General features: G+C 34.3%; 2 protein-coding genes across 2 annotated transcripts in view; one reads left to right on the top strand and one right to left on the bottom strand.

Annotated features, from left to right (window-relative positions):
• The window catches only part of LOC126879639 (P3 protein-like), a gene marked incomplete in the record, with an annotated part of 48,595 nt that overhangs the window by 4,281 nt on the left and 21,109 nt on the right, over window positions 1-23,205 (top strand).
• On the bottom strand, window positions 15,788-17,050 carry LOC126880795 (uncharacterized). The gene has a single exon (XM_050644857.1). It carries the CDS (start codon window positions 17,048-17,050, stop codon window positions 15,788-15,790), a length of 1,263 nt encoding a protein of 420 aa, XP_050500814.1.

Genomic DNA, 23,205 nt, shown 5'->3' with positions numbered 1-23,205 from the left:
AGGTGTTACCAAGGAAATGGACCAATAAGTTTTCGATTTAAAAATCTTTTAGTAATATTTTAATATTTTTTAAATATTATTAATAATGCTATTAGGATCGAAATCTTTCATCTTTTAAAAGAACTGAATTGGCTTAATATTACTAACCAATAAAAGCTGCAGAATTTGGTGTTTACTCATAGAGTCATCCTGACAGGTAAACCAAGTTACATAAAAGATAAGATTATATTTAGAGAACAACTTCATACATTTCCACGCTTTCCTGAAACACTTGCCCTTCCTCGGTTTAGAACATCCATGTTTAAAAAATTTTTTAGCTATACAACAATTAAGGCCTACAATTGTCTACCACAAAAATTTAAAAATATTAAAAACTTCAAAAAGTTTAAAACCGAAGTGAAAATTTTCTTAATAAATTCACAATAATTGCGTTTAATAAAACAATCTGCTGTATCCATTCAGTAATCTGTAATTTCAGTCCATATAATAAGTTGCTGTCCTTTGTTCTTTCCTTCTCTCTTGCCCATATTTTTAAATTTGTTTTGCCCAGTAATTTTCTAATCTTTTCTCCTTTATGCTTGTTTTTTTTCCTCTAATTTTTTATAAAAATGATTTTTTTCTTATGTATTTAAATTTATTCTATATATTTATATATTTTAGTGCCATTTAATCGAATTACTTGTGTAATTTAATTCAACATCAAATTAGTGAGTTAAGTGTAAGAGTAGTCTAGGCTAAACTTCGCTCATTATTTTGTATGTATATGTATATTATATTTTTGTTTCTAATAAAGACCTTTATTATATTATTATTATTATATATGCCAAAAGTCGTAATTTAAAAATAAAAATTGACCTTTTTCAGCATTTTTTTGCAAAATCGTCCATTCTCGAGAAAATGAATTTATTCCAACATTTACGTGCTCACTGGATAATAAGGCTATAACATGTTAACAAATCATTTTATGTCTGGTTGCACCAACAAATCTGTACCAACAAAGCTCCGGCTTAGATAAGCTCAGCTTATAGATCCATAATTTTCGATTTTTGTCTAAACACGTCTTAACTGAGACGAAGTATAAGATGCAATCCACGTGACAATCCATTGTGTCACGTTGAAAATTGATCTAAGACTCAATGGTGCTACGCGTATGTTTAGTAAGCTGAGCTTAAGGCACGTCTTAAGCTTAAGATATGTTGGTGCAACCAGGCATAAATCTATTACCAAAAAGTTAATAATATCCATTTAGAATTTTCACAATATTTTAGATTATTTCTCTGTATAATTATTCATATCTTTGTTTTAATCGATTCTAGCATTCATAATCCTAAGTTTATCTTTATCGTCTTTATCTAATAGCTTTTTAGAAGAAGATTTGTCATAAATTGGACATGGCACGATATTGCATGTTTCAAAACAATCCCTAATTAATTTACTGAAGGTCTCATAATTCACTATAATTATATTATTTATCTAGGTATTTTAATGACAATAAAATAATTAAATAGTTGATAAGTAACGGACGTTTATTTCTAGACAATACATAAGATTATAGGTATATTCTATTTTATTTATATCTATACATACAGTATGATGCAAAAGTATAGAATAAATTGATTTTACAGAAATAGGCGATGTTTAAAAAAATCCTAAAACACGTCAATTTTAATTTTTGAATAGCGATCAATTGCTATAATATGAAATAATATAAAACACGTCAATGATATAATATAAAACAAGTCAATTTTAATTTTTGAATAGCGATCAATTGCTATAATATGTGTGTTGGATATTACGTCATCAGTGTTGGCGTAATGACATAAATGACGATTTATTTAAATACAAACCGACGACACGGGACACCTAATTTAAAAGGTTTCCTAATCGCCTTTGTAACGATGTATTATTCGAATATTTATTTCTACAGGGTTAACCAAAATTATGTATATAGTTAAGTATGATGCAAACGTATGGAATATCTTAATTATTCCAGAAACTTTAAAAAAAATTTAAAACACTATATACACATAGTTTCAAAACACTATATATACACATGCTATATACACATAGTTTCAAAAGTTATGCATCCCCTAAAATTATGTTCATTTTCATAGTTGACTTTTTCATCAACAGATTAACGAATTCTGCTAATTTTTTTTATTATTTTAGATTTTTCTTTGGTATTTACACAATTGCGCAAAGGTTTTCTCAAACTTATTTTTTAACTTATACCGGGTGGAAGAAAAGAAATGTTTTTCTTATGTTAAGTTGGAGATACCCTGTAGGGAGGACAAGGTATAAGTATGGGTATACATACACATCGAAATCGTATTGTAGTCTTATGTTTTGTGAACATTTCGCTTTTTGAATGCCGCTGATATCTTTAGATACAAAGAAAAGAGACGGGTTTATTATTTAACATGACGTGTTTTAACTGAAACAAAACTAAATTAACAATAAAAAAACAGTTAACAAAACTCTAAAAACAAAAAGGCACATAATGTTAAAAATTCTGCTCGACACTTTAAGAGTTATTTGTCGACCAAGGGAGCGGTATGCACAGCGCAACATAAGAGAGACGAGATTGTTTAATGGAGGCTCTGTGATGTTTTGGGGTGGAATTTCCTTGAGAGTAAGTACGGATTTGGTGTCTACGTGGAGGCTCTTGAAATAGCGAGAGGTACATTGCACATAAATTTCTTTCTTGGAACACTTTGTTTCTTTCGCACTTTATATAGGAAATAATTTCATCTTAGTGCTTAATAAGACGTGGCCTCCTCACAAATCGCATGCCGTCAGTAAAATACATATTAAAGAGCAAAACCGTCTACAGTAGGAAAAATGAAAGAATACCCATGAACGAACATATAAAACACGCTTAGTCCAGAAAGCCACTGCGCATCCGCTAGGAAAAATATTCTGATTCGGATTTTTTGCACAATCTTACTCAAAAAGGACTTCTTTTAACAAATTTGCATATTGGCAGGACCAAAAAGTGGTCAAAAATTTTTTAAACGTTTTTTTTTGTTTTTTTTTTCTAAAATTATTTTCTTTGCATGGAAAAAAGTTTTTTTTAGGTTTTTTAGATCATTCTAAACAGAAAAGGTCTTTAGTGACTTTTCTCTAAAAATGATAGTTTTTGACATATAAGCGATTAAAAATTGAAAAATTGCGAAATCGGCCATTTTTAACCCTCAAAAACTATGTGAAAAACTGAAAATTTGAATGTTGCCAAGGTAGGTAGATATTCTTTAAACATCGATTGATGAAATCCCGAAGAGTTTTTTGCAATACAATATTCAAAACTCCTTTGTTTTTTAATTGCTAATCAAGCGTGCTCGACACTATTTTCGTAAACCGGCGACTTCAAGGAAAAATCCCGAAACAGGTCGATTTTTATTTTTAAGTTATGATATTGTGGCATATATGGTATACTAGTGACGTCATCCGTCTGGGCGTGATGACGTAATCGATGATTTTTTTAAATGAGAATAGGGGTCGTGTGGTAACTCACTGAAAGGCTGTTCAATTATCTATTCAGTAATGTAAACATTTACATAATTATTTATACACGGTGTCTTTTTACTTCTTTTTTTGTCAAATAATTTAATTTAATAAAAAATTTTTGGACACCCTCTATAAATAATTATGTAAATGTTTATATTACTGAATAGAGAATTGAAGAACCTTTCAAATGAGCTAGCACACGACCCCTATTATCATTTAAAAAAATCATAGATTACGTCATCACGTCCAGATGGATGACGTCACTAGTATACCATATATGCCACAATATCATAACTTAAAAATAAAAATCGACCTGTTTCGGGATTTTTCCTTAAAGTCGCCGGTTTACGAAATAACGAATTTATTCCTTTCATTTGCACCATACTGTCGCATGTCGGTGGAAAATAGTGTCGAGCACGCTTTTAGCAATTAAAAAACAAAGGAGTTTTGAATATTGAATTGAAAAAAACTCTTCGGGATTTCATCAATCGATGTTTGAAGAATGGCTACCTACCTTGGCAACATTCAAATTTTCAGTTTTTCACATAGTTTTTGAGGGTTAAAAATGGCCGATTTCGCAATTTTTCAATTTTTAATCGCTTATATGTCAAAAACTATCATTTTTAGAGAAAAGTCACTAAAGACCTTTTATGTTTGGAATGATCCAAAAAACCTAAAAAAAAACTTTTTTCCATGCAAAGAAAATAATTTTAGAAAAAAAAAACAAAAAAAAAACGTTTCAAAAATTTTTGACCACCTTTTGGTCCTGGCAACATGCAAATTTGTTAAAAGGAGTCCTTTTTGAGTAAGATTGTGCAAAAAATCCGAATCAGAATATTTGTCCTAGCGGATGCGCAGCGGCTTTCTGGACTAGCTGTAGTTTCCCATCACCTTGTCACACAAAAAATTGGCCAGCGCAAGTACATGTAATAAGTATTATTAGATGTACTTGCGCTGGGCAATTTTGTTTGTGATACGATGACAGCAAAATACAGCGTGTTTTATATGTTCCTTCATGGGTATTCTTTCATTTTTCCGACTGTAGTTTCTTTGTTATTAGATATCAGAAGATATCAGAGAAACGAGAAAAATAAAATGTTGACAAAACATGAGTCTACAACATAATTTAGATGTATACGATGTATACCTTTGTACCATTTCTTCCCTACTGGGTGATTCAAACTTTTGTTTCAGTTAAAACACATGTTAAAGAATAAACTGTCTACATATTTTCTTTGTTTCTAAAGATATCAGGGACATTCAAAAAACAAAATGTTCACAGATCATAAGACTACAATATAATTTCATATACTCACACTTGAACATTTTCCTCCCCACAAGAAAACAGTTTCAGTATCTTCAATGGTTGCAATGGTTTAAGGAATTTAATAATTTTCTCTTGCTTGGAAGTTATTAAAAACTCCTTCAATTCAGACTGATATTCAGCAGTTGTATTAGCAATTTGTCTCTTAACAATAAAACTTCGCTTCATAGATAGATCAATCTTCATAAAGAAATTACAAAGCTCATTGCCATTCTTAAACCTTCACTCAATGTCTCAAACTTAACGTAAGAAAAACTTTTCTTTTCTTCCACCCGTTATAAGTTCAAAAAAGAAGTTTGAGTAAACCTGTGCCCAAGTGTGTAAATTCCAAAGAAAAATCTAAAATAATAATAAAATAGCGGAATCCGTTAATCTGTTCATGAAAAAATCAACGAAAATGAGCATAATTTTAGGTGATGCATAACTTTTGAAACTATGTGTATGTATGTGTTGGACATTACGTGATAAATGGTGGCGTAAGACGTAATTCACGATTTTTTGAAATACAAACCAAGCTCACGGGACACCTCATTTCAAAGGTCTCGTAATAGTCTTAGCAACGATGATGTATTATTCGAATATTTATTTCTACAGGGCTAACCAAAATTATGTATATAGTTAACTAGAATGGAATTACAATAAATACTTATTCACCAAACCAAATTACGGTAGGAAAGATTTACTGCCCGTCTTTCTCATTGGATCATTTAAACCGGGAGATATTGACAGAAGTTCAACCACGATTTTCTGAGTCCTGCCCTTTGCAATACTGGAAGGTTAGAGAAGATACCTAAAATTTGTGGAAAAATCCACGGGTTTCCTGTGACATTTTTCTGTGAAAATTAGATTTTCCATGAAAAAAAAAAAATGGGGAGTTGCGATGAATTTCTGAGTTCTGCCATATCCATAGAATGACAGGATACTATCGATTTTATGAAGAAACTATTTGGGCAGGAGGGTTGCAAAACGGCTAACGGAGTACGTAATATATACATATACAAATATGTAATGAAAATAATGAAATTTTCATGATTTTCTGAGTCCTGCCAACTAAATAAATTAAACATATTTATCTTAAAATGATCAAAGAAAATGTTGGCATGACGTCTCCTAATAAGTGTACTTGCCCCTCGGAAAATTCTGCGGAAAATTTTCATCATGTAATTCCGTGATTTTCTGAGTCATAAAATAAATTTTAATATAAAATAAATACTTTAAATAGACATTATTCAAAATGGCAGGATGATTAGATATACCTTTTATACTATAAATGGTTAAAAAATGTGTAAGAAAATTCGTGGACATCTCTCTCTCTCTTTCTCTCTCTCTCTCTCTCTCTCTCTCTCTTCAGTCATTTTCTTCAGAGATTTCTTCAATTTGCTCTTCTGCATTATCTTTATCAGACGTAGTATCTGCTTCAGTATAGCTAGGTACTTAAGTACAACTATCATCATCTTTCGAAGCTTAAAAATATAAGTTTTGATAATAATATTAATACGTAACAAACTTATATTAATATAATTCCAAAGGTTGGCCACATAGATGGCCGTCATTTGCTAAAATTAAGTCTTCCTCTGTGCAGATCCCCTCATCTCTGTGCCTGATAGTAGCATCAAAGAATACTCCATTCAACTGGAGTATTCTTTGGTAGCATAGTAAATGGTTACTATTCTGAACCGCACCCCCTGGTATCCAGTGGCGGATCCAAGGGGGTGTCACGGGGGGTCATGACACATGACCCCCCCCCCCCAGACGAAAATAAATATCAATTCAATAATCCTAAAAAAAAAGAAAAACCGAGAGCCGCCAAACAAAAAAAAATAGGCCCATCCAAAAAATAATTGACAACATCCTAGGAGATGTAATAAGTGCCCTTGCATCATAGAAAAGTACCCCCCTCCCCACCAAAAAATTTCTGGATCCTCCATTGCCGGTATCCCCATTTTTTTCAGGTATCCTCATTACTAGCACAACGTGAAACCCCGGTTCTTAGTCTGATTAGCGCTTTTTATGTCAGATACCTCTGAGAGGGAAAAGTGTGTTGTGTAGCTGACGTTTACCATATGTGTATTCAGCGCATCTCTGGCGCTTCGGGGATGAATCTTGATGTTTCCAGAAAGCTTTTCCGAGATCTTAATCTGTTTGACTGAGTCTGGTGGTCATGGGGGTGTCTCTGGGTGTCTTCGGTTCGTCTCCTGCTTCTTTCGTTCTACCTTTGACGTGATCTGTCTCCTGATAGGCGGTGGAGCAATCCCAACTATCGGGTAAACCTCTTCGATAGGTGTCGGTTTCAGGCTATCCGATATTATACGGACCGTCTCACTTAGAGCCACGTCGACGTTCTTTGCGTGAGCAGAGTTTGCCCACTTTGTATTAATTAATTTGCGGATGATATTATTTCTGGCACTTACTTTTTTCTTGACATCGTGACAGTGGTATCGATATGACAGAGTTCTATCCAGAGATACGCCGATTTATTTGGCGTATCGTTTTGTTCCAGCATATGACCACGCCATTCCACCTATAGCGTCCTTCGGGCATGCCTGTTTCTAAGGTGGAAAGCATACACCTGGATTCAGACGGTTTTCATCATAGTACAGAGCTAAGTCTCCCAGGTCATCTATCAGTTTCACTTCGACTTTATTGAAGGTTCTTCCCTGTGCTGCGACAGCTGTATCATCAGCGTAAATAAATTGCCTTGTTTGATGGAGTATGGGTTGGTCGTTAGTGTATAATATGCTGTATAGAATCGGTGCGAGGACACTTCCCTAGGGGAATCCATTGGACTGAAGCATTACGTAGAAGCGTCCTGGATGAGATATTTCACTAACCTTGTTAATTCTTTGTAGTTTTGTAGAGTTTTGCGAGTAGCCGTTAATGGTTAACTGTGTCATAGGTGGTAGTTAGGTTTATTAATGCTACTCCTGTTATCTCTTTTCGTTCATTCTCATAAGAGCATGTGTTAATAATACATAAATAATGTATTGTCAAGCGTTACAGGAACTATATATCTTTGTTTTCATTAGAATTAGAATATCCGCAACACATTCGGCAGTTCTTCCCCTTCAAACCAATAATTCAAGGTATACGAATCATTTTGAAGCAGCCATCCATAACGTGTAACTTCTTACTGTATTTGTACGCACTTGTATGCATTGCTCCATACATTTCCCATATGATGTTCCTAATATATTTATGCTGCTTTAATTCCCTTTGATATAGAGGAAAAGCATTACTAAGGAAAATAATATCTAATACCGTACGATAGTTTGAATGATATAAACATTAATTTTTATCTACAAAATGCCTTTGCGGTAATCTTGCCACGTTGTAAATAAACTGCTCGTCGAAAGTTAGGGATACAGAAAATTCTGCTGAATTTTCATAGTAGATTTTTTCGTGAACAGATTAACGGATCCCGCTAATTTTTTTTATTATTTTAGATTTTTCTGTAATATTTACATAGTTATGCAAAGGTTTACTCAAACTTTTTTTTGTACTTATAACGGGTGGAAGAAAAGAAATGTTTTTCTTATGTTAAGTTTGAGACGCCCTTTAGGGAGGACGAGGTACAAATGTGAGGATACATCGAAATCGTATTGTAGTCTCATGCTTTGTGAACATTTTGTTTTTTGAATGTCCCTGATAACTTTAGAAACAAAAAAAATAGACGGTTTTGTAATTTAACATGTGTTTTAACCGAAACAAAAGTTTGAGACACCTTGTAGGGAGAAAAAGGCACAAAGGTGAGTATACCTCGGTATTATGTTGTAGTCTCATATTTTGTGAATATTTTATTTTTTTAATTTCTCTAATATCTTTAATAACAAAGAAACTAGACGGTATTACTCTTTAATATGTGTTTTAACTGACAACATGCATCACATCACACATCATGTGAAACATAGAAACAGATATTAAAGAGTAATACCGTCTAGTTTCTTTGTTATTAAAGATATCAGAGAAATTAATAAAATAAAATATTCACAAAATACGAGACTACAACATAATATCGAGGTATACTCACCTTTGTGCCTTTTTCTCCCTACAAGGTGTCTCAAACCGTTGTTTCGGTTAAAACACATGTTAAATTACAATACCGTCTATTTTTTTTGTTTCTAAAGATATCAGGGACATTCAAACAACATGTTCACAAAACATAAGACTACAATACGATTCTGATGTATACTCACTCACATTTGTACCTCGTTCTCCCTACAGGGTGTCTCAAACTTAACATAAGAAAAACATTTCTTTTCTTCCACCCGATATAAGTACAAAAAATAAGCTTGAGTAAACCTTTTCACAATTGTGTAAATACTAAAGAAAAATCTAAAATAAAAAAAATAGCGGAATCCGTCTGTTCGCGAAAAAATCAACTATGAAAATCATCATAATTTTATATATCCCTAACTTTTGACGAGCAGTTTAGTTTTAGATTATCATTTTTTAAGCATACTCGAAATCGCATGACTCAGAAAATCGTGATGATATGAATATGTTTCTATTATACACTGCATTATTTTAGAGACTCAAAAATTTATTTTTATATACGAAATAAATATACCACCATCCTGCCTCTTTGTAAATAGACATATTAACTTTCTTGAGATATGTGCAAAATGGCATGACTCAAAAAACTTGGAATTTTTCACGAATATTCTTACAAATCTAGGACTCCTGCCGTCTTACTAGAAACTTTTAACCGTACTGCTTAGTACTCAAAAAGTATTGATTGCATTTGAGTATAATAATTTTTTAAAGGCAGGACTCAGAAAATCACGGAATCAGGGTGAAAATTTTCCGCAGAATTTTCCGAGGGACAAGAACACTTAAACATTAGGAGACGTCATGCCAACATTTTTTTTGATCAATTTAAAATAAATATGTTTCATTCATTTAGCTGGCAGGACTCAAAAAATCATGAAAATTTAATTATTTTTATTACATGTTTGTATATACATATACTCCCGAAGCCCTTTTGCTAACCTCCTGCCCAAAAAATTTTCTTCATAAAATCCATAGTATCCTGTCATTCTACGGATATGGCAGGACTCAGAAATTTGTAACAAAACCCCAATTTTTTTTCATGGAAAATCTGATTTTCACAGGAAACTTGTGGAGTTTTTCAACAAATTGTAAGTACCTCCTCTAACCTTCCAGTTTTCCAAAGGGCAGGACTCAGAAAATCGTGGCTGAACTTCTGTATAATATCTCCCAGTCTAATTGCTGAAGGTCGCCAATATCATTATTTCTTATAATTTTGTTGTATACAGTAAAACCTGCCATATCCGGATCAATGTGGCGACAGACCGATCCGGATATGAAAAAATCCGGATATCAAGACCAATTCTTTTCTAGTCTCTGAAACGTTTTCTCCTTCATACATTCCAGTAATCAACGCCGTCAATTCAATAACGTTCGTCGATAGACACGTTTTATAGATTCTATAATACATTATTTCGCTATCTTTTAGTTCTTTTGGGTCAGGATGAGAGGGTGCGTTGTCCAACAGCAGGACTGCCTTTCTCGGAAGATCCGGACGGCCGAACCGTCCGGTTATGGGGAGGTCCGGATATGACAGGTCCGGATATGGCAGGTTGTACTGTATTACTAAACATTTAATACAGGGTGATTGATTAGTAGAGTAAAGCTCAATAGCTCCGCTATAGTAATAGATAGCAATAAAAGTTAACAACAAAAATTTTAGCCACCTTTGAGCTTCACATTACAAAATTAGTTAGAATGTTACAGGGTGTTCGATAACACAGTGGCAGACCTAACTTATGTTTTTTTAATTTTAAGTGGAACACCCTATATTTTATTTTATATTCGAAATCCTGTTAACTTCTTTATCACAAAAATATAAAGGTTTGTAGTGTTATACAGGGTATTTACAAAGTTATAACCAATTTTGTATGAAAATCGTAACAAGTTCAACTCCCTGTATAAATAAAAATAAGCACAACAGCAATGGTTTATTAATTCCATATTTTTTATTTATTGTCAAAATTTTTAAGAATTATTGATATTGCTAATTTACTTTATATCAAATACAGGGTGAGTCAAAACGCAAGTACATTATTTTCTCAGTACACCCTGTAACATTCTAACTAATTTTGTAATGTGAAGCTCAAAGGTGGCTAAAATTTTTGTTATTAACTTTTATTGCTATCTATTACTATAGCGGAGCTATTGAGCTTTACTCTACTAATCAATCACCCTGTATAAGTTAATTTCAATAATAAACCAACCGTTTTGGTTAACCCTGTAGATATAAATATTCAAATAATTACATCGTTGCAAAGCCAATTAGGAGACCTTTCAAATGATCCTGTAACTTCGAGTTGTGTATAAAAAAAGTCGGTTACGTCATTACGCCAACACTAATGACGTAATATTCAAAACATACTTATATACAGTCCGTCTAATATACTTACCGTTGCACGTCATTATCTATGTCAGAGATCTAAGTTGACATACAGTCCCTGGCCATATTATTATGACCCTATGGATTTTTATAAAAATCAACTATTCCACTAGGTACGTTTTGTTTAAAATATGATTTTTCAATTTAATTTTGTTATGTAATGTTAATGCTATACATTAACTATATTATATTTAATAATAAACACCAATAAAACATTTGAAAATATTACATGTTTATTTACTTTTTGATAATTTGTTGAACTTCTGACCTTAATCAGATGGAAAATATTTGAGAGCTTTTAAAACGAGAAATTTCCGATAAAAAGGTCACTAACGAAATTGTTTTGATTAAAGGACTAATATATCATTGAAACCACAATGACAAATTGAAGCAAAAAAAATTTAACTGCATTCAAAGTATAGCAAGACGGAAACAAACGTTAACTAATCAAAGTTAAAGGTGGCTCAATAAAATATTGGAAAAATAAAAATATGTGATATTTTTAAATGTTTTATCAGTGTTTATTCTTAAATATAATATATTTAATAATAAACAGCAATAAACCATTTGAAAATATCACATATTTGTAGTTTTTTAATATTCTGCTGAGCCCCCTCTAACTTTGATTAGCGCTACTACCCCTCGTGGCATATTTTGAATGCAGTTAAATTTTTTGCTTCAATTTGTTATTGTGGTTTCAACGATATATTAGTTCTTTAATCAAAGCAATTTCGTTAGTGACCTTTTCAACGGAAATTTCTCGTTTTAAAAGCTCCCAAATATTTTCAATCTGATTAAGGTCAGAAGTTCAACAAAATATTAAAAAAATACAAATATGGAATATTTTCAAATATTTTATTGCTGTTTATTATTAAATATATTATAGTTAATGCATAACATTAACATTGCATAACAAAATTAAATTTAAAAATCATATTTTAAACAAAACGTACCTAGTGGAATAGTTGATTTTTGTAAAAATTCATAGGTAGTCATAATAATATGGCCAGGGACTGTAGTTGCCAAAGTATAAAAAAATCCTGAATCCATTTTAAATCAAATAGATCACATTATTATTGCAAACGTGGATTATACAACAAAACTAATTAATATTGAATGTAAATAAATAGAACGAAAACAAGAATTAAAAAATAGTCTTATGTTAAAGTAAATAATAAAAACATGTAAATATCATAAAACAAATACATACTTATAGTAAAGAATAAAAACAAATATGAAGTGTCATCACCGCAACTGTCAAATAAATGTTACCAATTTACACGGTTCTTAGACATTACTACGGTTGCCTAGATCAACTAACCAATGAACATTAAGAGTGCGATTACGTCACGAGAGTGTACTGTCATTTGGTACAAAAACTAAGTATTTTAGAAAAATTTAAACGTAGGATGAAAGATTACATTATTACCGAGGGCGGAAAGCCCCTTAGAATAAGCAAGCAGTTCCTATTGAATGAAATATTTTAAATTAAATATCACACTTCTCTTTTATTTTCAGCCCTGTAACTTATTAAAATAAACATTATAGAAGTTTTCAGGGACTTTCGGCCCTCGGTAATAATGTAGTCTTTCATTCTGAGTTTAAATTTTTCAAAAATATTTATTAGTTTTCTCAGGATTCAAAAAAAAATGAATACAATTAAAACACATTGAGAACTTTGACATGCGTCAAAATTTTGCATTAACTCAATGTAAAATTCTAAACTGTTGAATTCCAGCTTCCCTAATCATTTTACATCAAAAGACATTAGAAACTATTTGTAGAGGATTGAAATCTGTATTTAAAACAACTGTTAAAGTTGGTCTACGAATTAAACATACCTATTCCAAACTTTTGTAAAAATGTAATATATTTCAGTTTTTCAGCCCAAAATTAGGCCGCACACAATGCAATAATGTTCACAATTTTGAACTGTCAATATTTTTATTTTATCATTTATTGTTTAAAAACAATACAGATGATAAGATACCCTCAGTTGCGGAGAAAGTATTAATAATAAAGATTTTTTATTCAGTCAATGGTGTGAGCACTCAGTTAAATAGTAACGCGTGGTCTAACTTTTACACGCATACCTATTGTGGCAAATGTATTATATTTTTCAAAATTTTGGAATGCATTTAAATCGTAGAACAATTTTAACTTTTGATTTTAATACAGATTTTAATGCTATACAAGTATTCTCTCATGACTTTTGATGTAAAATAATTAGGGAAGCAGGAATTCAACAATTTAGAATAATTTTACATTGAGTTTCCTATGGCCCGTTTTACGATTCACCGCCCGGTATAAGATAAAATGTGTATTATTTGTCTTATTATTTAATAATAACACAAACAATACACATATATACACAATAACACACATTCAATGATCGAAAATCATTTAAAAATATGGGATTGTGTACTCTTGTGACGTAAAGTCAAAAATATAAGTCTCCCCACCACCGTCGGTCAAGACAACCGTAATAAAGTCTAATAACCGTGACCAATTTATGCCAAAATATCACCTTCGTTCGATTACACTGACAGTGTGTTCCGAACAAATTTGCTTCATAAAATCGCTTTTTAATCCATTTATACAAATTAAATGAAACATAATTTTGTGTATTTCTTTAAACATTAATAGAAATCTTCAAATATTATTTCTACTCGTTTATAATAAAATATGTCTAGTGGCTGTAATTCCAGTGGACTCAGAAAAATGATTCTAAAAAAGAACACACCTACCGCCTAAATATTTCGTGTTAGTATCATGTGACGTCACGGGCTATGACGCGGATGACGTGCAACGGTAAGTATATTAGACGGAGATTGACATTGATGGCCATTCAAACATTAAAATTGATGTGTTTAAAGATTTTTTTAAATGTCGTCAGTTTCTGAAATAATGAATTTATTCTATATACTTTTGCATCATATTCTATATTGTTACGGTGTAATGGTAAAGTGTAGATATAGCATCTAAGTAGATGATCTAAACGGGTGTCACTACAGATATAGGGAATTCTGTGTGTTAGAGAGAGAGGTATGTGATGTCACAGCTGATATAGGAAAGTATGTGTGTTAGAGAGAGAAACATGGTATCTCTGCTGCTATTGGTCCGATTTAAACGTACGACGGCTCGTTGGAATGGGCGGGAGATAACGAATACAAAAAAACATGGCGGCATAGTGTCAAAAGGGCGCTTTCCGATGTGACGACGTCCGATGGGGCGCGTTCCGATGTGACGGCGTTCTAGCGCTGATCGATCGGTGCGCGATACCAGATGTGCGATCGGTACCTTAATTTTTCGCGGAACGCGAAGCAGATGCGCGGTCGGTACCTTTTTCGCGGATCTCGTAGATACGAAGCGCGCGGTAATTTTGGAATTTAAATAAAACAACAACATAATGCAAGTTTTTTTATTAAAAGAACTTAAAAGGAACACAGCGGCGCAGCGGTGCGCGATACCAGATGTGCGATCGGTACCTTAATTTTTCGCGGAACGCGAAGCAGATGCGCGGTCGGTACCTTAAGTTTTTCGCGGATCTCGTAGATACGAAGCGCGCGGCTGGTAATTTTGGAATTTAAATAAAATAAAAAAACATAATGCAATTTTTTATTAAAAGAACTAAAAAGGAACACAGCACGTCAACGCGTCACGTAAAAACGTCACATCAAAACGTCACGTAGGCTTGTGAAATGTCACGTGAAAACGTCACGTCAAAGCACGTCACGTAAAACGTCACGTCAAAGCACGTGAAAACGTCACGTCAAAGCACGTCACGTAAAACGTCACGTCAAAGCACGTCACGTAAAACGTCACGTCAAAGCACGTAAAAACGTCACGTCAAAACGTCACGTGGGCTCGTGAAATGTCGCGTAGGCCTTATTGTCATGGTTGAATCATCATGTAATATAAGACTTGATCAATAAATAAGGCGTTTAAATAAAAAACCCATAACTTTAAAAAATATTTATTTTGTACACAGAAAAATTACATTGGCATTATTTTATTGACAAACCAGTCACGCAGGCGATTCACATTTGTTTCTGCACATGAAAATAATCCAGCGGCATGACATGGGGGGTTTGCAGTAAAACCAAGATTTCCAGCAGCACGAGGCGTACCATCGAACTTGCAAACATCAATAATATGAGGAAAAATTCCAAAAACGTGGCGTTTCTTATCCAAATATTCTGCTTTTTGTTTCCCTCGAACGTAGATACAGTCAGCTGTATATAACAACTCGGTTTGCAGTATCTTATTTATTTCAGATAGTTCAACTTCTCCATCAGAGTACCGGATGCCTAGCAGATTCTTCTCCACGTATGATGCGGTCTTCTTATCCACATTACTTAGCGCATTGAATGGTTTCGGAGGCAAAAAGATGTAATGACTTCGTTTATAACCTATTTCAATGGAAAGTTCTTTAGGAACAAACCACCCATCCACAACGAATCCCTGAATATCTACGAATGCTATTCTCATGATGATTGCTCGTGTACTACTGACACCTCATGCATCTAATTTAGACTTTTTACAATTTCGGTGAGAGGGAAGTACTCCATTACACAGTCGTGAATAATAATACAATAGGCCTTGGTATTGTCGGGAAAACCGTTATTCGCTTCAATATCGAGTTTTACGTCAACGGTGGATGCTTTCATGCTTTCTTCTTGTTTCGAACAATCGATAACGAACAATGCACGATTCTTAAAAGCTGAGAAATCGAGTAGAGGTCGTTTTTGTTGGGAATGTATGTAGCTAGGATAAAATTCGGTATAGTTAAAATAGGCTTCATTGTAATCGGTTTTGCTAAAATCCAATTGCATTCTCTCGTTTGGCCAGTATTCTCCATTTAACGATAATCTAATACTTTGGATGTTGACATTGTCAAATAAAGTAGGATCAGCTGTAATCTTGTCGCGTTTGTTGGTTTGAAAGAAAACAATAACATAACGAGGTCTTTCAACTGATGTGCTAGTTTTAACAGCCCAAACTTCACGCCTGGCACCTCTCGTAATAGCAGGTAATTCATGTAATTCCCACTTTCTAAACGGAATAACTATAGGTTGATCTTGTTGAATAGATTTCATGAGTTCCAATTTAATATCATCATTGGGGAATATGTGCTTCACTCTAAGCTCAATATTGGTAATGTTAATCTTAGCGGTTGTAACAGTTGTAGTTTTGTCAGCGTTTTGTTTTTCTGTAATAACTATGCAATCGTTATCATTTCGAGCTCGAACTAGTCTTATTGTTTGACGACCACACGTAATCAATGGATAATCATTAAAAATGTTGAAAACATGCTTAAGAGGCATCTGTATGCTGAATGAATGATCTGCAGCGTTTAGAATTGGATCCTTAGGGTAATTCCATCCAGCCATAACCATATAATTAGAATCTTCTTGCGTATAACATGTCATGGCACGTACAGCACTTACGATGCCAGGATCCCGCACTGTTTCCATCTCCCTTGCGCTTTCGCTGTACGTACACGAATCGAAAAGGAAGGCACCCACATTATTTGCTAGTTTGACGCCACCATTTCCAGTTATTTCGAGTGATCCTTTAATGCATAACAAGGTTTCGCTCATTGCAAAAAACGAGTCAACTTGATTAATGCTAAATTCGACAATATCATTGCAGTTGAATGATTTGATGAATGGTGCATAAGTTCGGTATTCAGCCTTTCGAATCGATTCATCAAATATTGGCTTACGATAAATATCAAATATTGGAGGCATTGTGATGTTGTTTGAACGCGCTCTCTTTCCATACATTGTAGTCATTTTTTCAGTTTAAAACCCAACGTTTGTAAAAACAATTTGTTTGCGGACGTAAGATGTTGCTGCTTAGATGGTTGCACAACTAATGGTGTTCTGTAGGCAGATTGTTTAAGATATTGCTGCTGAGATGGTTGCACAACTAATGGCGTTCTCTGGGTAGATTGTTCTATTACTAATCCCATCTGCTTTTTGATCTAAGTTCCAGCACCAATGTGCTCTCTTCTCCTCTAAAGTTCACAGGTCGTCCTTCTTGATCGACAGCCAACACAGTGATATTGGTAATTTCACGCTGTGGCACAACAGGTAAATACAACAAATTGTGAGGGGTTTCGTCAATTGCGTACCCAGGATTTGATTGTATGACAAATTCGTAGAGCGTGTGAGCAGGTCTGTTACCGTCAAAGGCTCCGGTACTAATGTTGCATTCAAAGCGTATGCTAGATACTTTAATAATCCTAACAGGTAGATCTGAAGAATGTGTCTGTCTAGGATTTAGTATTACGGGAGAAAACCCTAATATTGTACCAAGACTGTCATTTGGTTGAAATGAAATTTTAAATTGACTGAAGATTTCGCACTGCAACGTATTGTGGTTAGGTTTTAGACTAAATATCATGTCAGGTTTAGATGTATTGGCAGCCCCCAATTTCTTTTGTATGTATTCCTCAATATCGATAATTTCATAACATCCATCGGGGAAATCAAAATGTTGCACTCGGTTATTGACATCGTAGTAATAAAACTTGCAATTTTCGATGTTTGGTATACTGTTGTAAGAATGGAAAAATCGAAGAGCTATTTCGTAATCTTTTTTCGGATCTAATACGATCGGTGTGGGAGGTTGAAACGAGAATATGTTATTCGTGCTGTTTACTCTCAACAACTGCGACATGATGACTGATTCAGGTCAAGAGATTAATAGGTTTATATACAGTAAAAAAACAAATTTATTCACATTTTTTTTATTTGTTCTAAAGCAAGTTTACATAAATGACAAGATGCTTGAGAACCGGGTGGGCCATCACAATGAGTCCTCCAATCAGGTCTGTTGTAATGCACGAAGCAGGGAAGTAGTATCTGCAGGTTAAATTCTTGTCGATATTCCCCAGGCAATTTATGCCATATATATAACAATTCTATAGGTTCTACAGTTCGTATAATATAATCTAGCGGTATTAATTTTAGTTCTTCTTCACTGAATCCTTCAAAACGTTTTTTGTGAAACATATGGTCCAGAAGCAGTTCCATGCCTTTAATATGCTCCATTATATAAAAACTTTAGGCATAAATGTCCACAAATGATTTGATTGTAGGTTTGATACTGATGGTTATTATAGAAAATTTTTGTATGTGTACCTAGATATTTAACAAGTTCTTTGGTCGGCTTCAAATTACCAAATGAATCGAAATACTCTACGTCGTTGTTTATCTTTCTATATGCTACCCAATGTGTTCCGCTGTGTGATGATGCATCTAGATTAACTATTGCGCATTCACGTTTTCGAGGACCGTGTCTAGGCAGAGTGTCATTCATGAAAACACCTCGAAAATGTGGGATTTTAAGTGTTTTCGCGTAATGCGCAATCTCTAAGTCGTACAGCGGACGATTGGGTAGCTTTATTGGAAGTTTTTTTTCAGATACAAACCGAATCCGCCTCTTGGTTTCTTACGCAAGTACAGACCTGAGCCGATGTGTTCCATCGCCTTATTATGGCGCATATCCTCTTCCAATTTCTTTTGGGCGTTCTTTGCGTCAACCACAGTCTTCGCCACCCCTGCTGCACCACCGGCTAAAGCCCCCAATGCAGAAAGACCTGCAAATAGGGGTATGAGGGGTAGGAAACCTCCAGATTTTAGTGGCAACACTCGTGGAAGATCAACTGTTTTTCGTCCACCAAGTTTTTTAATTACCGATTTTGCTATTCGTACAGCTGTCAAAGCAGTATCTCTTAACGATGCTCCTCTCTTCATGGACTTTGCAATTTTAGGTACCACATCCCGATTGAAAGAATAACGTCCCTTTCTTCCACGACGACGAGGACATCCCATTCCCAACTTTCTTTTCGTTTTCATTCCACCGGTTACAAGTAAAGCAGCACTTTTTTCGCCAAAGCTAGCGTCCTTAGACTTGAATCGCTCCCAAGCCCTATCTTCCAATTCTTTATCGGCCTTGTGACGTTCTTCGAGAGATGTATGATGCGAATAAGCGATATCGTGTTGTTTACAAGCTGCGTCTAAAGGATTAATTCCCGGATCTCCGCGTGCAAGACGTTTTTTTAGTTTTGTTCCAGGTCCACAATACTGATAACCAGGAATATGAAGCTCAACTGGAAGTTTATTAATTAGAGAGTTCAAAAGACCTTCCCCTTTGAACACCAACATTGGACTGATGGTCATGCATTTGGTGACATTGGTAATATATTGTTCATATTTTTACTATGTTTAACACACGATGAGAGTCATTCAACAAGAGCAGACGTTACCAATTGATAATCTAGATATTGTACAGAAAGCAACCAACAGTAAACATGGAAAATTATTACCAAACTCATTCAGAGCCATTATTTGTGGTCCAAGTGGATGTGGAAAAACTAACGCCATGCTATCACTTTTATTTAGTCCAAATGGCGTCAAGTTTAAAAATGTCTATGTTTATTCAAAATCCCTCTTTCAACCGAAATACCAACTATTGCGAGATGCATTAGCGCAAGTCAAAGGTGTAGGGTATTTTCCATTTAAAGACAATGAAGAAATTATTGATCCCAACAAAGCTCAACCAAACTCTGTGTTTTTATTTGACGATGTCGCATGTGATGGCCAACACAAGATTCGTGAGTATTATTCCATGTGCAGACATAAAGATATCGATGCGGCTTACTTATGCCAAACATATTCAAAAATACCTAAGCAGCTAATAAGAGACAATTGTAACATGATTGTGCTGTTCAAGCAAGACGAGATAAATTTGAAACATATATTTGATGAACACGTATCGCCAGACATGTCATTTGATGAATTTAAAAAAATGTGTTCAGAATGTTGGAGAGATAGGTATGGTACTGTGGTAATTATGAAAGATTTTGCTCTCAACAATGGACGATATCGCAAAGGATTTGATAAATATATAAAATTGTAAGGTGTTTGTTTAGTCGCCAGCAAAATGCCAGATGATACGGTCGCCATTGCCCTTCGCAAGAAGAAAGTTACCGAATTGGCTAGATCAATTCGCAAAAAATATTTGGCATTGAAGTTAGGTAGAACAGATCAAGATGAGTCACTAAATAAACTTTTTAAACCAATCTCGAAGCCTCTCAAGGATATTGCTCAATCATCAAAAACGTTACATCATACTATCACTAACAAGTTTGGACATGTTAAAAAAGAAGAGGTGAAAAAGGAGGAGGATGAGGATGTATTTCTTGATGCACCCGAGGCATCTGATGAAAACATTCAAGAGCCAATCTCCGGTTCTAACGAGATTCCGATGGACGCCACAGACGAATATATCGACCACTATCCTCCAATAAGTCACAAGTACATAAAAGAATATTTGATAAAAGACGATAAAATCGATAAAAACTATGGTCCATTTTACGATAGTATTAGTGGCTGGATATTGGGAAAACGTCGAATAAACTTTGACAAAGACAATGGAGACATAGTAATAATTCGAGAACGGGATTTTGAAGAACGTAGGTTAAGTGGTACGCCAGGCCTATATCACCTTTTATTTTATGCCAACCCAAACCCAGAACAGTATAATGATGAGGATTTACAAAAGTATAAAACACTGCTGATTAACACAGAGATTCATCTGGATACCTTAGGACGCCTTAAAGGTTCCAGCGGAGAAAAATATCATTCTATTATTAAACCTCTATTCAAACCATCTGATGCAACAATGAAAAAGCATGCAACTCGATCACAAAAAGAACTCGACCACAGAACGAAAACAGCTCGGTCAGCATCTTCATCTACGGTCAAAGGAACGGGGTTGGATGACTCTCGTTTAACATACAACGCTGCACCCTTAGAGTATATTTATTGGGATGACGTCAATGAGTTAGTTGATCGTCTTAAACTCTTGGTGGCTTCGAAAGACGCCGGCAACACATCTCACGACAACGAAATCGTGGCTATCATCAATGAACTAAAAGAAGCCAATATAATAGAGTAACTGAGAATGATGGCATCATTTCCATTATGAGTGTCGACAAATTCGGTCATCACTCTCGTAACAGTATCACCCAAAAGGCAGTACGAGTTACATTTCCACATACTCCTGCCGGAAACATTAATGCCGAAAATGTGAAAATTTGTAATGTTAAGGACCCATCAGAATATAGTGATGCTGCAACGAAAAAATACGTTGATAATCTAATAAATGAGATGCGTAGCGTATACTTTCCAATAATTAAAGCCCATGATGCGATATTAGATCAAAAATCCATTAATATAAAAGATTTAACAATCGGACTAAACGAAGTAAGAAAAGAAGTTCCACTGCTCGAGCAAAAGCTACAAAAAATAATCGCAGATGCTATGAATACACTAAAAAAGGATACGGAGAACAATATAAATAAGTTGTTGCAACAAAAAACTAATGATATACAGGATTTAGCCGTCGGACTAAACGAAGTACAAAAAGAAATTCATAAAACCACAGTTCCACATTTAGCGATCGAACTAAATCAAGTAAGAGAAGAGCTTCATAAAACCACAGTTCCACTTCTCGAGCAAAAATTGAAAAAAATAATCAAAGATGATGTGAATACACTAAAAAAGGATGCGGATAAAAGCATAAAAGAAGCTGCAGAAACACTTGCAAACCATACGATGCACGATATGAAGATGGAACAGAGGTTAAAACAAGTGGAGCAAACATTACAGGATATAGTACGTAATATTGATCTATTGCGCACACATGTTGTAGATGTAGATGCTGGTCGTTAATAAGAAAATGTCTACAGAAAAGGAACAGGTGGTGAACGAATTGCATAAACCAGCACGAAAAATCTATCCTCGTCGACGAACAATAATCAAAGGAATCGATGACTTGTGGCAAATGGATTTGGCCGAAATGCGTCCTTACGCACACCAAAATAAAAATTTTAAACTAATACTAGTCGTAATTGATTGTTTTTCAAAATATGTTTGGACACGCCCTCTAAAGACCAAGACTGGCGAGGAAATTACTCAAGCATTTTCGGATATTCTCGCCCATACTCGACGACTTCCGAAGAACCTCCAATCCGATCAGGGAACAGAATTTTATAACAGAAAATTTCAAAATTTAATGAAAAAACACGAAATTAATCATTACAGCACCTACACGATTAAAAAAGCCACCATTTGTGAAAGAGTCATTAGAACGTTAAAAGCAAAGTTGTACAAGTATTTCAGTTTACATGGATCATACAAATGGTTAGAAGCTCTACCTGTAATTACCGAGGAATACAACAATACAAGGCACAGTAAAACGGGATACACACCATCTCAGGTCAACAAATCCAACGAAAAAGCTATTTTAAACAAGAGTTATAGTCATTTAAAAATTGCTGGTCCAAGAAAATATAAAATTGGTGACATTGTGCGTGTCTCAAAGACAAAACATTTATTTGAAAAGGCCTACACGCCCAATTGGACGACGGAATTATTTAAAATTGTAAAAGTTAAGATAACAAATCCTATAACGTATTTGCTTGAAGACATGCAAGGTATACCGATTAGCGGGGGGTTTTACGAAGAAGAATTACAGAAAACATTAAACCCTGACATTTACTTGGTTGAAAAAGTACTTAGACGAAAAGGCAATAAGATGTATGTGAAATGGCTCGGTATGGACAGCAAACATAACAGCTGGATTAACGTTAATGACGTAGTTTAGGAGGATCTATCTTTTAATCCGCCGCGTAGCAATACATTTTTTGCAAAGAGGTTGTTTTTACCACAAGGAGTAGGGGAATATAAAAGAACTCATGCTTCAGTATCAATGTCAGTACAAGTGAACATGAGCTCTCAAGATAGTGGGTATTCTTCAGGTGGCTCTCAAGATAGTGGGTATTCCTCAGGTGGTTGTGAATTTAGCATCGATATGCCTAGCAACGAAGACTATAATCAAGAATTAGATAGAGCTTTGGAAAATTATG

The sequence above is a fragment of the Diabrotica virgifera genome, chromosome 2 (assembly GCF_917563875.1).
Source record: "Diabrotica virgifera virgifera chromosome 2, PGI_DIABVI_V3a".
NCBI lineage: Eukaryota > Metazoa > Arthropoda > Insecta > Coleoptera > Chrysomelidae > Diabrotica > Diabrotica virgifera.
Note: the sequence above shows the minus strand (reverse complement) of the source record. Positions and strands in the feature narration are given on the sequence as shown.

Coding starts and splice junctions, on each gene's coding strand:
- LOC126880795 (XM_050644857.1), bottom strand. CDS start 17,050: ATGTATGGAAAGAGAGCGCGTTCAAACAACATCACAATGCCTCCAATA.